Source organism: Coffea arabica, chromosome 7e (assembly GCF_036785885.1).
Source record: "Coffea arabica cultivar ET-39 chromosome 7e, Coffea Arabica ET-39 HiFi, whole genome shotgun sequence".
Taxonomy (NCBI): Eukaryota; Viridiplantae; Streptophyta; class Magnoliopsida; order Gentianales; family Rubiaceae; genus Coffea; species Coffea arabica.
Window position 1 is genome coordinate 1,847,311 of NC_092323.1, and position 14,364 is coordinate 1,861,674.

Here is a 14,364-nt window from a genome sequence, read left to right on the forward strand (position 1 = left end):
TGGTGTACGGCCGTCCCTTGATACCTTCCTAAAAAACTCATGCTCGGCCTACTCAATCATATAATTCACGGGGCAAGGATAGCTTTTGAGATTCATGCCGCTGAAAACAGCAAAGGAGCATCGAGGAATAAACATGCGTGCCCCTGAACCAGCAAAAGCTCTTGCGTAAACACAACCATTTAGCTGGGGTGCGTTGGGGTGTTCAACTACTTTCTTTTTCTCCAACATCAAACACGACGCATTTAATAGATTCTTATGATAAAATCTCAAATCCCAAAATAGCTCCCATCTTCAGCAAGCCTGAAAACTGACATCCCAGTTTCACATATCAGAAGGCGGCGAAAGGTTAGCAACGCTGGAAATCAAACTTCGCAATATATCAATTCTGTCTCATTCAGGCCACAAGGTTCCTGAGCTTCCGGCTGCTTGACCCGATCCCACACCAAACTAAATGGACTGCTTGTTCCCCAGTCATTTCTTTAAACAAAGGAGTAGCGGATTTTTGTTAAGGATGACAAGTAAAAGACAGAATTAGAAAGAGACAGAGAGTCATTTGACAAGGCATAGAACATGTATGAATCCAACTTTCCGATATTTCAAACTTTACAAGGACATACCCAATTCAGCCCACTGGTTTTCAAGAATGCCCCCAGAGGGCTATTAGGCCATTTCATTCAATCAAAACCAAGAAAAAGTCTGATACGGTAACATCTTTATAACGATTGAGGAACAAATTATGCATAAAAGTAAAAGAAGAAATCAGAGAGAGAGAGAGAGCGAAAGAGAGAGCGCGAGAGAGGTAATATTAAACCATTATCTCTCAACCTCCAAAAGACGAACTTTATACCAGCTCTTAGCAATCCCGCACAACTCAATCAACATGACACTCCATGCATGAGCTCCGATTTTAGCCCATCACTATTTTATGCATAGTTCAAGCGGAAAATGTCGTTCAATACATAAAAGCTTCCTTGTGGAGTTGGCATCAAATGGAACATCTGCGCACAAGAAGAAGACATTTAAAAAACAAGAGTAATGTCAAACTAAAAGCCGGTACTACTTGATAACCCAGTCATTGAAATTTATCAACAGAAACAGAATTCAAAAGCACAGTCAACCATATATATCATGGCTCATAAAGGAGAAACTTCATAGAAGGATCTTAAGGCCATTCACAGAATTGCTAGCTTCCAGTAGAATAAAATCATCAAATGTTACTAGCTTACCTGGTGCAGAAACATCTAGGATAACAATGCAAAGTATAAATAGCATCTATAATCAAATAAAGGGGAATCAACTTTTAAGTGATAGGCAACAACAAAGTATTCAGCGACAAGGCAGCCTGAAAAGCAAACAACCAAATAATAGTAACATGGCAAAAAGAGGTGATCAAAATTTTGGATATAAATTCATGAAAATTACCTTTTTTATGAGCAAGCGACATCATGTTGATATACAAAGTTTATTTGGAAAATGACCAACAAAAGATGAGTAAGCCGCATACATCACAAAGACTTGAAGACCCAGTGATGCCACCTGATCAACATACAACCTCACTACAACTACTTCTTGACTTGATCAATTTCTTTGGTGGTAATCTCGACACAAGCATGGAGCTTGGTCTTGTTCAATCACTGCAGAAGGATGATTAGTCTGATAAAAATCATGACCACTCAAGATACAGTTATGAGGAGCTCCTCATCAGGGAAACTGTAGTTTAAGAGGGTTTAAGAAGCCTCGCGTCTGGGTACACCAAAACAAGGTCTTTGGATGGGGGCCTTTAGCTGTTTCTCAGAAGCAAAAATCTAGGTTGAATTTTTCGTGTTGTGCAGGCCTTAAAGCATTGATCAATAACCTTGCCCTTTGTAACATTCCAGACGTCCATCTTAGTTGATGACTATTTGCTTCTGACAATATATTGAAATCTAAAACATGCTGGACCAGTATACAAAACCTACTCATCCAGCAATCCCTCGAGGTGGCAACAACAGCTAGAGAGAATCCATTTAGTCTTAATAATTAACTGAAGATCAGGTGAACAAATGCAAACAACAAATCTTCACCAGATCAACACCCCATCCTTGACTGAGCATGGCATTTGGCCCCCAACTTTGTGTATCCAATGCTTCTCCAAATTACAATTTACAATGTAGCCAGGTTTAACGTCCTCAGGACAAATGTCGCAAATGCAAAGCACATGTAAAAAGCAGCAAAACAGAGTGAAAAATACTCAACCATGGACAATAAACAGAAGTCAGTCTCTAGGTCTAACGAAAACAAGGCAAGTGACCAGTTTCTCAGTTTTTGGCGATCCCGCTAAAGCCCATAACGGATTCTCAATAAGCATAACAAAATCAGAGAGAAGAACCATCAACCATGGGATCCCCCCCCCCCCAAAAAAAAAAAAGCATAGTCAATCAAATTAGAGTCCAATTGAAGCAACTAACCAAACCCACTAAAATATCCATAAATTGCAAAGGACATGTAAAACCCAAATATCCACAGCAACCATACTCTAAACACCGAAAGCATGAATTAAGCTCCAATCTACCAGTTCGCAAAGGAAGGGTAGGCGATGGAAGGAAGGAATACCTGACTAAACTTAAGGGCGTGAGATTCGCCAACGAGTTGGAGATTGCCGCTGACGAAGACGAGCATACCGCCGGCGGGGCCAGAGGGTTGGCAATCAACGGTGGAGATCTGGTGGTGGCACTGCTGGAAGGGGAGGCTAGTAAGCTTGGCAACGATGTTGGCGGAGCCCTGGATCTTCTGGCCCTCGAAAGTCAACATGGAAGCGTCCTGGTAAAGGGTTGAAAGCCCGGCCCGATTCGCGTCGAAGGTGGAGTAGTAGTGCTCCACGAATGCCTTGGCCAACGCGTCTGGATCCATTTCCGATTCTGCCTTTCTTCTTTCTCCCCTTCTCTCTGTCTCTCTCAAGCTCTCGGGTACCCAAATTGCAAGCAAAGCAAGTCAAAACTGTTCAATGCCCTGTTTTTTACGACGTCCTTTTTATCATTTTTGTTCGGCCGGTGCTTGTCGCTTCCCCACTTCTTTATTTGGTTTTTTTTTTTTTTTTGGGGGATCGCTGAAATAATACGCTGGTAGGAGCCCTGGGTACGTAATTATTTTGGGCCCTCAAAAAGTAAAAAGGTAAACGAAAATCATACAAATAAATTGCCTCCCACGGTAACTTTTACATTCCTCACATAATAAATGATGACTTTTCATTACTCACACATTTTTTTTTTTTTGGTAATAAAAGGGACTATATATTAAAACAAACTTAAGTTATAGGTACAAAACGAGGGAAACAAATTCCCTTAAGATCTGCATCTACTAGACTTCTCAAAGCATAAGGAATACTTTCATAGCATACAAAAATAACGTCTTGTTGAGCACCCAGTTTTGCCAATCTGTCAGCACACTGGTTTGCTTCTCGATAAGCATGTCTAAGTATGACTTTCGGCAGGGCAGAGATCAGGAACCTGCAATCAGAGATAATTGAAGCATACTCATGAGTTGAGGTATCTGCCGATTTAAGCAAGTCTAGAGCAGTTTTAGCATCAACTTCTAATTCAACATTTTGCAAGTTTAGAGAGGAAGCTAAGGATAGTCCATCCCTTATCCCCCACAACTCAGCAAGAATATTGGTAGCATGTCCCAATTTTCTGCTAAACCCAGCTATCCAGTGTCCTAGGTGATTTCTGATCAAGCCACCTGATCCAGCTGGACCCGAATTCCCTATGGAAGATCCATCAGTGTTGATTTTGAAACAGGAAGGTTCAGGGGGAATCCAGTTAATGAGCACTTCTGTTCTAGGATGTACTATGTTCTGAATAGATCCTAAAAAGGAGTATTCAGCCACCATTGCTAGAGTATTGTGTAGAATGGAGAAGAGATTAGATGGTTCAAAAATAGCCTTGTTTCTGGCAATCCAAAGATTCCAGCAGGCAAAAGAGATAACAGTACCCCAGGGGATTCCATAAAATGGAGAAATATGCTTGGACAGACAACCATTTTTAAGCCAAACTGTAAAATCCAGATCAAAGGAAGTGGGAATGTTGAGGCTTTGCCAAAAGGAGGAAGCATGTGGGCAATATCTAAGAACATGAGCTGAGTCTTCACAGGAATGGTTGCAGCGAGGGCAAAAAGAGTCAGAAGTGATATTTCTCTTGAGGAGAAGTGCCTTAGAAGGCAGTCTATTTTGGCAAGTTAGCCAAAGGAAATGTTTAACCTTGGACTTTGTTTTGACCTTCCAAACCCAAGACCATAGTTCAAAATCCCCTTGAGGGGGCTTTTTCTTTAGATCCTGCTCCAAAATAAGAAGGGCAGATTTGGCAGAGAAAGATCCATTTGGGTTGGTTTTCCATCTTAGAGTATCAGATTGATTACTCATTAACTGCCTTGGGATGCTTTGAATGAATCTGCAAATATTGCCCGGGAGTTCAAAAGAGAGAGAAGAAAAATCCCAAGCATCAAAGTCTCCAAAAATTTGCTTGATTTTCATTTTGGTTTCTGCTTGGGTGAGTGGCCCAGAGATCATTGATCTAAGGGGGCCTCTACCGGTCCAGTCATCCCACCATAGAAGAATTTCCTCCCCATTTCTGACATTCCACATGATGCCTTGGTTAAACAACTCTAATCCCTTCTGCAAGGATTTTTTATTGATGGATCCATTTCCTCTTTTCAAAGTGAGGTTATGGCTGGAGGTAGTACTATTGTTGTCAATGTAACAATGTTGTAAAATCTGAGACCAAAGGCTTTTAGGTTCCTTGACTAGTCTCCAACAAAGTCCAGCAAGGAGCACAGTGTTGTTATCAGAAGCCTTTCTGAGTCCTAGGCCACCCAAAGCTTTAGGTTTGCACACAGAATCCCAATTTACTAAATGAAGTTTTTTCTTCTCATCAGTGGTGCCCCAGAGGAAATTTCTTTGGATTTTATCAAGCTCATTACACAATGAGGCAGGTAAGGGAGCTGCTTGACTATAATATATAGGCAAGGCTGCTGCAACTTGTTGGATAATAGTTTTTCTTCCAGCAAAAGAAATTAAATTTGCCTTCCAACCAGCCAGCTTTTTCTGCATCTTTTCCAAAATGAATTTGTAGGAGTTTTTCGAGATTCTACTATGTGAAATGGGAAACCCCAAGTATTTGCCAAAATCATCAGTTTCAAAAATGTTGAGGGTGGCAGAAATTTCATCTCTAGTAACAGAGGGGGCATTGGAAGAGAAAAAGATATGAGATTTGAGGGGATTTATCTTAAGACCTGATTTTGCACTAAAATGGTCTAAGACCTCTTTTATGGTGGTGATGGAGCTCAAATCACAGCTACTGAACAAGATGACATCATCTGCGAAGAGACAGTGCGTCATTTCGGGCCCTTCCCTTCCAAATTTTATAGGTACCCAACTCCCTTGATTGCATTTTTCTGTGATGAAGATAGAAAGGTACTCCATGCAGAGTAAGAAAATATAGGGGGACAAGGGGTCCCCCTGTCTAATTCCTCTAGAAGGCAAGATCCAATCAGTTGGCACCCCATTATGCAAAATTGCCAATCTAGAGGTGGTAATGCAGTGCATGATCAGGTTTATTAAATCATGAGGGAAACCAAAGAGGGTAAGGACTTCTTTGATGAAGCTCCATTCAAGTTTATCAAAGGCTTTTTCAAGATCCAGCTTTAAAGCACAGAAGCTTTTTTTGCCTTTTCTTTTTATCCTGAGCTTATGGATAGCCTCTTGAACAATAATGACGTTATCTGAAGCTCTTCTACCAGGAATGAAGCTGGCTTGGTAGGGGGAAATAAGGGAGTTCATTAGAGGTCTAATCCTGTTCACCAGAATTTTTGTTAAAATCTTGAAAGAGGAGTTACAGAGGCTAATAGGCCTGTATTGGTTGATGCTTACAGGGAAATCACATTTAGGAATGAGGCAGATGAAAGTATCATTAATTCCAACAGGAAAGTGGTGTCCCTGGAAGGAGTCAAGAATGAATTTTTGGATGGGGTTCTTGGCTTCAGACCAGAATTTTTGATAAAAGAAAGGGTGGAGCCCATCCGGACCTGGGCTTTTGAAAGGCTTGAAACTAAAGACAGCTTTTTTGATTTCCCTTTCAGAAGGAAGAGCTAGAAGAGTGGGTAAGGCATCTGCTGGAACTTTTGGGGTGCTACTGGGGGAGGATTGAGGAGACAAATAGGAATAGGAAAAATCTGTGGTGAAGACATTGTTGAAGTGGTTTGTGATAAGCATCTTAAGGCTGCGATCATCAGAGGTCCAATCGCCAACAGTATTTTTCAGCCCCAAGATTTTATTAGCTCTTCTCCTACAAATGGTGGTAGTTTGTAGAAACTTAGAGTTCAAATCATCCCAAAGGGCAGCATCGGTTCGAGACTTTAAAGCCCACAAGTCTTTTTCCTGGCTTAAAATAGATTTAAATTGGGCTTGAAGCTCATTTTCCAGGCAAAGCAGAAAGTTAGAATGTCTAATTTGGAGAGCTTTTTGGATTCCTGAAATTCTGGCTAGAAGCCTTTTTTTCTCTTTGAAAATGTTGGGGAATGACACTTTGCTCCAAACTTTTAATTTCTCTTGGAAAGGGGGAATAATGGCATGAAGAGAGTCAGTTGAGTTTGTCCAGAAAGAGAGAACAATGTCCTCCAAGGTGGGGTTAGAAAACCAGAATTTTTCAAATCTAAAAGGTCTCAGATTTCGAGGAGGGGTAGCATTGTGCAGATTAACAAGGATAGGACAGTGGTCAGAACGTGTTCTAACCAGATGGTAAACAGAGGTTTCAGGGTAAAGGGTTCTCCACTCCGTGTTACAAAGGGCCCTATCAATTCTTTCATAAATTAAACCCCCATCATATCTTTTGTTAAGCCAAGTGAACTTAGCCCCAACAAAGCCCAAGTCCATGAGGCCACAGCTGTTGATGCAGTCTCTAAACAGAGAGATTCTTTTTGAATTAACCCCTTTTCCCCCAAATTTTTCAGAAGAGTTTAGGACTTCGTTGAAGTCCCCAATACAGAGCCAAGGAAAGGAAAAAGTACTAGCAACAGAGCATAGGTTGTTCCACAATATTTTTCTACATTCAAGATTAGGACTAGCATATATTGCACTTAAAAGCCAGGAGGGGGAAGAGGGCAGTACCTTGACTAGAGCATGGATTTCCTGCTCAGTCTTTTGAAGGATATCCAAGTGCACTTCATGGTCATCCCACAAGATCCATATTCCGCCCTTAAAACCTATAGCGTCCATGATGGAAAATCTGGTGTAGGGAAGGCTTTTACACATGTTGGTGGCAACGTCACCAGAAACTTTTGTCTCCGTGATAATCACTATGCTGGGTTTGTGAATGTCTAGTTGTTGCATAAGATGACTTCTAAAGGCGGAGCTACCTGCCCCCCTTACATTCCACATGAGAATCTTCATGGGATTATAGGAGTTGTTTTGATAACTGCACTGGGCCAACCACCGTGGCCTTTCCTGGTCTATGTTTAGACCATTCTTCCAACCCTGAGATTTTACTTGTTTTGGATAAAGTTCTACTAGAAACTCTTTGCAGTCTGCCCCTGGGATGTCGAAGGCTAAAAGAGCTAGTTTTACTCCCAGAATATCTGGGATTGGTAGAAAGATGACCCCTTCTTCTTCTAGAGTACCCAGCCTTAAGCTTAAGGGGTTCAAAGTCAGAGTTTCTATCCTCCAAACCATGTTTCCAAGGGCCTTTGAATCTGGTTTTGGGTTTGAGCCCATGGCTTCCCCTGCATGATTGTTGGATGTGGTCATCACTTTCATATCCTTCCAGAAGGAATAGGTTTCCTGCGAGATGTGTTTGACTGCTCTCATGTAATTCTCCCTCCTCAAGCTGCGAACTTGTTGGTACGGATCCGCAGTCATGGTTACCGCTATGTTTGGCCCTGCAGTCCAAAAGTGGACCAATCCCAGCGTGATCTCTGAGTTTTGTTTGCTTTTCAGAAGGAACTCCGGGACTTTGGGCTCCATCATAGGAAAGGAGCTCTGGAGGGTCCAATTTTCCTCTTGACAGAGAGGTTGAGCAAAGTTCCCTCGAGGAGGAGAAAGGTGAGGCAGCTGAGCTGGGTTCTGGGGCTGGGGTTGTTGATGTGGCCTTTGAGGAAGCATTTGTCGGGGATTTCTTCTTGTACGGCGAAAGGCAGGTTGATTGTTGGGGGATGAAGGGCAATTTTGGGGTGCTTGTGGTGCTGTTGTGGGTCGGTTGCAGGGTGGTGTTGGGGCTGAGTGTTGGTTGGGAGGTCTCTCCCTTGGAGGTCTCCCCCTCAGACCGTACGAGAGAAGGTACGGATGGAAATGGTGGGAGGTTGACATTTGGTCGTTGGGGTTGATGGTTACTAGTCTGGAACGAAGTAGTCTTTGGATTAGCAGTGGTGGAGGCGCTAGAAACAATGGTAGATTGGTTTGGTAAGGCTGAAGTCAAAGGGGGGGGTTGGGTGGTCCTGCGGTAAGTATGCAGAGTGAGTTCTTTTGCTGGGCTCTTTGGAGACAGGGGAGGCAGGGATCTGCCAAGTGAGCCAGAAAGCTTGGTACGCAGGACCCACTCTCTTTTGGCTAAACCGTTAGGTTGGCCATTTGAATTTTTAACCCCAAACGTACGGCCCAAGTTTGAAAATTTTTTGTACTTTGGCCTCCTCAGTTGAACTTGCATCCAGGGGCCGTACTCCGAATCCGTCTCGAACTTGGAGCCTTCATCCGTGGAATTTTGATGATTTTGTAGGGGATATTCACTAGGAATATTCTTAGCAAGGTCCTCATCGGAGGATTGCTGCTTCATAGTGTTGACGCACTGATCAATTGTATGCCCAACCAAACCACATCCAAAGCAAAAGGTGATCCCTTCATATTGTACAGGTTGGTTGAAGGACCCCAAAGAGATGAATTGAGCTACGGGTTTGCTTATGTCCATTTGGACACAAATTCTAGCAAATCGTCCTCTCTCTGTAGAAGCAGTTTTGGCATCCACCTTTAGCAGTTTGCCAATCTGGTTGCCAATTTTCATGAGTATCTGCAGATCATAGTATTCGATGGGGAGGTGGGGGAGCCTAACCCAGACTGCTGCAGAAGAGGTTTTAGCTTCTTCTGGGTTAAAGTTTGGTTCCCAGAGGCGGATGGTGAGAAAGAAGCTATTGATAAACCAAGGACCTCCCGTTAGAACTCTGCAAAAGTCAGAGTGGTCTGAAAATCTGGTGATGAAAAAATCCCTACCCAAGTCAATGATCTCTAGATGTCCCTGGGGCTTCCAAATTTCACGGATTTTCTGATTAAAAAATTTGAAACCAAGAGATCTGCCAAAAGTTTTTACAATCAAAGCCTGTTTCCAAGGATCTCTGATTCTTTGGAAATCTGCCTCCGTAAGAGAATTTGAAGAATGAACTGCAGAGGTAGCCTGCCCATTGAAGTTAGGGGAGAATTCAATTCTCAAATTTTCAGGTAGAGGTCTGGAATCTTGATTTAGTGCGTCTTTGTAAGAGAGGCCAGGCCTACATGGAGAAGCACGAGGGATTTCAGCAGCCTCACACAATGATTTTGAAATGTTTTCCTGTGGGGGGGTTGAGGGTAAGCAGTCACTGGAGGTTTTTTTAAGAGTAGGGGAAGTGGAAGGTCTGGAGCTTTGAAAAATGGAGACTGGGATACATGTCGGCGGTGAATGGGTTTGCATGTTGGCCGGCGGTGGCTATTCACCGCCGGGAGAGAGAGGGAGAGAGGTTCCTGCAATGCTGTGATCCTCCTTCCTCACCGGTAAACCATAAGCTACCTCTCCAGAATCTGGTTCGGTTCAGAGGTCAGCTGCTTTTTACTCACACATTAGTTTTAGTTTGATTGAACATTTTACATCCTTCTCACAAATGAAAAATGTACACGTTTAGTCCCTAGACTTAATTTTACTCAAGTTTTTGTTGGGAACAAAAACTTGTGCGTACCTCATGCCTCACCAACTTTAAAGACAAAATCAAAAGATTGCAAGGAACGAAGGAAAAACGTACCTCGTATTTTTTCTTCTTCAGCCTATTTTTCCTAACTAAGAAAAGGACAGCAACTATAGCTGCCTTCGACCTTGTTGACGGCGTTGTAGTTGGTTGCCACTACTTTCTGTCACAAAATCACAAGAAAAATTCAACTTTCCTCGCAGTTTTTCACGTAGAATTTGATTTTGATATTAGTTTTTGCAGAAAATAATAATAATAATAATAAAAGTGGGTGAAAAGTTGGGAAAAAAATGGTGACTTTCATCCATTTAATCCCGAAAATTTTTAACCTTTCGGGGTCTGATATAGCAACTTTCCTCATGAAAAGGAGGAAAACACCGTCCATTCGAAATAGCCGGCAGAAATTTTGGTACCGGCCCAACAACGAATTGGGCTCCATGTATCAATCACCCCATATTGTTCGGTCTCATTCCTATAGGCCCAACAGTAGAAATTTTGCTACCGGTCCAACAATGAATTGGGCTCCATGTATCAATCACCCCACATTGTTGGGTCTCATTCAGATAATGATTCAGAGCAAATGTTACGATTATAAACTCGAGTCCAAAGATTATGCACATTAATTACATAAAATTTGCTTGCAGAAGAAGAAGGGAAAAGGAGAAAAAAAAAACTTACATTTGACAAGATTGCTCATTGAAATAAAATGATAAGCTTTTGATGGAGTGTTCCGGTACCCAGTCTGGATTATCGCCTGACATTTTTATCAGCCAGCAGTCTTAATTAGTTGCCACTGTTAGGATTCAGGGAGAAATGTAAGTGCTGCATCGGGTTTTTTAACTCCTGGCCTTTGAAGATCCTAGGAACAAAAATATACCTGGCGTCGACGGCAGGGTTCAAGCCTCGACGTCATCTTTTTCAAGCCTGTCTCCTTATCCACTCGGACACATCGACCTGAACTGCATCATCATCTTCTTCAGCATTTGCTGTAAAAGATTGGAACGTTATGCTCTATAGTAAAGATTGGAAAGTTTGTCAAAATAGCAGAAATGACCCGCCCGCCTGCAACGGCTGTTTCTACTTTCTATATATATAGAGATTGGAACGTCATATTATATACTACTGTATTGGATTTGCAAATTTCAATCCAAAGTCAGCATTATGACTTACTTCTGAACGCGTTAAGACACAAACCAGGATAATGGTTGGACTGCAACGAGTTGATTCGCTGTTGAAACACATCTATCAATTGTGGAGACCTCCCTGATGTAATTGACGAGTTGATTTATTGCCTAAATATATACTATTTGTGAAGCCCTCATTAATGTAATTGACGGTTAATGTGATTGGTCAAAAAGAATCAAGTCAACTGGACTGGAGTATTAAACAAATCAATCTGAACCGTGATTTTCAAAAAAAAAAAATCTTGTTTCTGTAGAGCTACCCACGAAAGGCCGGCTGTCTGTTTGCTAATCATACTGTGGATGTTGCGTGGTATTTGGCCATTGTCCCAACTCCACGCCACTTGACTAAGGAGGCTGTTTTTCACAAGTTTCCACGATGGAAAAGTACGCATGTGCCGTATCAGTATTGTAGACAGACTTGACAATTATTGCCATCTCGTCCAATTAAGCCAACAGACTGAGAGTGCAAGTCCTTCAAGTCTAATCAACAGCAAGGATCAGCATAAACGAGTTTGTGAAAAAAAAAAAAGAAAAACTTGTAAAGGTATCAATCAACTGGTATACAAAGTTCCTTGCCGGAGACTACAAGATAAAGGTGGGATTGATATCACCTTTTTCCGGACAAAATTAACAATTTGTTTGAATTGTTATTTTCTTCAAGAAAAATTTTATATTTTTCGTGAATAAATTTTTCAATCGTCTTTTTATTTCATATACAGCAAATCTTTACAGTATATTTTTTCTTTTAATAAAAACTCCATACAATAGCATGCTCTTAACATTTTGCAGAAAACAGATGAGTGTACGCCTAAGTAAGATATTACATTTGAAGTTGTTAAAATCAATAATGTGTCCCATCCCCATTAAAATTTGGTGTTTTACAATTTACACAGAGACCGTAGTCCGTACATCATAAAATGGAAGAACCCCTGTATTTGTATTCACAGATGAAAGAAAATCCCCTGGCAAATGCCCCAATCATCGTGTGGATAAGCACGAAGTACAGTCCAATGGATAGAGACTGGATGCCTGCATCTAAAACAGGATTAAGACTGCGTCTGTTTTGCCGTAAAGAAAGAACGTACAGGAGTTCCAATATCTGATGGGAAAATGCCAAGAAAATGGTACATATGCAATTTGATGCTGGAAGAGTCATTTTGTTCTCTTGTGTAACGTATTGCGGGCTACCATTTGATTTGACACCAAAAAAAAATTTATTATTATTTTTTTTTTTTTTTTTGAAAAAAAGGCTCAATCCAAACGGACCAGTGGCCCCTGAAATCTGAAACATGAATTGTCGCTTCAATGTTCTCTCCATCAAAAACTCGTAAGAGTGTGCGTCTCATTGCCAGGCTCCCCACAATCTTGGAAGGATCTAAGCTTCTTCAGTCTCAAATCCGTCCCTCCCATTGCCATCAATACTCTATTTTTGGACTGATGATTAGAGGATAATGATGCAGATTACAAATGAATCAATGCTGCAAACGTGAAAGAAATTGAGCATAAGCTCGAGCGCTTCTACTTCTGGATGCTCCTCGCACTGCTCATTTCTACTTCTGGATGGTTTGCTTGCATCATCAATACCACCTTTTTATCTCACATGTATCATATTGAGTTTGTTTGGATAGAGAGAATTTGGTTTGCAAAATTTATTCTCACAAATCCCAATCACCTTTTTATCTTCCCAATCACCTTTTTATCTCACATACATCACATCACAAAAAGTGCTACAGTAAATATCTCAAATAAATCATCCAAATTCTCTCTATCCAAACAAACTCATTTAAAAAGTGCTACAGTATTTTTTCACAAAATTATTTCAAATAATTTACAATCCAATCACACTCAAAGCTATTATCGAGACAATCTCATCGGACTAATTTATTATTATCAGTTATTCAGAATGTAAATCATCCGCAGTATTCTTATCTCAAATTTCACATCAAGTCTCTCTTTACCCGGTATTTTATTCAAGAATAAAACTGTATCTTTGGAGTTGTCCTCTTATTTTATGTCCACGGTAAATTTCAAAATAAACACGAATCTTTTTACCACATGTTGTCGTGGCAACGTGGTGCACATTGGCACTTGCTTTGCTGGCTTTGTGAAGGGGGAGTGTGCATTTATTTGCTTGTGATGATAATAAAATTAACGGAACATTATTGAAAGAGACGTATAATGACAAACTTGCTTAATATGTACTAATTCAATTGAAAGAGACGTATAATGACATTATAATGCAAGTTTGTCAGACGGGTATCAATAAACATTTTGTTCGTTAATTGTTTTTACGAGAATGAAATTAGTTTGAAAAAAAGTATTAAAACATACAGGAATAATAAATATTAGTGCATGCACTTAAATGATAAATTAAGTGATGGAGACAAATGGAGAAAGTTTTGAATTGCACAGGAAAAAACTAGCTAACAGCTCAATAATTAGCTGGATTATGGATATCTTCAGAATTAGCCACTTGCCCTGTCAGTAATATGTCGATCAAGACAAATTTTACATAGAAAATGAAGGTGATTGCTTTCAGATTTTGTCTGGAAGGTCGGCATTTATTATTGGGTTTTTTCATTAGATTCGCTGACAGACAAGAATTCTATTTAACTAATCATCTATATATACATACTAATAATTATTATCTTCAATTTTCTTAATTAATGTTACCTTTCCAAAAAATCTAACACCTGGAAGCCCAACCTCCCCCCCCCCCTCCTCGAAATTGGCAAACACTTGAGTAGACCCGTAGACTCAATACTCAATGTATGTAGATCTTGTGAGTTTTCCCTCTCAAAATTGACAAACACTTGGATAGATTTAGACACAGGGAATTTCAAAATTTGGATCACTAGATTTATAAGACCAAGTGTAACCATATATGGCTCCGTTTGGTACTAGAATTTCAAGCCAAATTTGAGTTTGTTTGGCTCCAAACAATTTTTTATACCATTTTGCCGAAACAATTGGCTGCCTTTTATGCAATGGTATAAGAACTTTTCATTTGTGTACTACCTACACATTCATACAGGCATTATTGGAAAGGAAGTTTACTACGTATATATTTACTTCTTAAAGAACCCCAAGATCTTTAAATACGTATATTGCGTCGCAGGTTATGTGGACAAGATATGAAATTATCTATTGTATTTGATTCTGACGGAGATTTCTCAAATTTGACTAGCTCCGGTCTTCAATTTCGCAGGAGAAAGATAGAGATTTGGAGAGG

At 40.6% G+C, this 14,364-nt stretch overlaps 2 protein-coding genes and 1 long non-coding RNA gene across 4 annotated transcripts; all 3 read right to left on the reverse strand.

The window, feature by feature from the left end:
* Positions 1-552: 552 nt before the first annotated feature.
* On the reverse strand, positions 553-2,891 carry LOC113722879 (nuclear transport factor 2B). Its single transcript, XM_027246105.2, has 2 exons — positions 2,593-2,891; positions 553-998 (listed from the first exon to the last, which is right to left on the reverse strand). Exons 1-2 carry the CDS (start codon positions 2,887-2,889, stop codon positions 924-926), a joined length of 372 nt encoding a protein of 123 aa, XP_027101906.1. The 5' UTR covers positions 2,890-2,891; the 3' UTR covers positions 553-923.
* Positions 2,799-9,948, reverse strand: LOC140011161 (uncharacterized). The gene is made up of 2 exons (XM_072059663.1): positions 7,139-9,948; positions 2,799-3,485 (listed from the first exon to the last, which is right to left on the reverse strand). The coding sequence occupies exon 1, from the start codon at positions 9,678-9,680 to the stop codon at positions 7,425-7,427; it is 2,256 nt and encodes a 751-aa protein (XP_071915764.1). The 5' UTR covers positions 9,681-9,948; the 3' UTR covers positions 2,799-3,485; positions 7,139-7,424.
* Positions 9,949-10,495: 547 nt separating this feature from the next.
* On the reverse strand, positions 10,496-11,414 carry LOC113722880 (uncharacterized). 2 transcript variants are annotated; one of them, XR_003456845.2, is made up of 3 exons: positions 11,119-11,414; positions 10,826-10,934; positions 10,496-10,702 (listed from the first exon to the last, which is right to left on the reverse strand). It is a non-coding gene; the product is annotated as an uncharacterized lncRNA (long non-coding RNA). The 2 variants fall into 2 exon arrangements; XR_011818427.1 differs by having other exon boundaries at positions 10,496-10,741.
* Between the last annotated feature and the right edge of the window lie 2,950 nt (positions 11,415-14,364).

Bases quoted from the DNA above. Each gene is read 5' to 3' on its own strand.
- LOC113722879 (XM_027246105.2), bottom strand. From the start codon at position 2,889: ATGGATCCAGACGCGTTGGCCAAGGCATTCGTGGAGCACTACTACTCC. The intron at 999-2,592 runs GTATTCCTTCCT...TCTTGTGCGCAG, and splicing joins ACGCCCTTAAGTTTAGTCAG to ATGTTCCATTTGATGCCAAC.
- LOC140011161 (XM_072059663.1), bottom strand. From the start codon at position 9,680: ATGCAAACCCATTCACCGCCGACATGTATCCCAGTCTCCATTTTTCAA.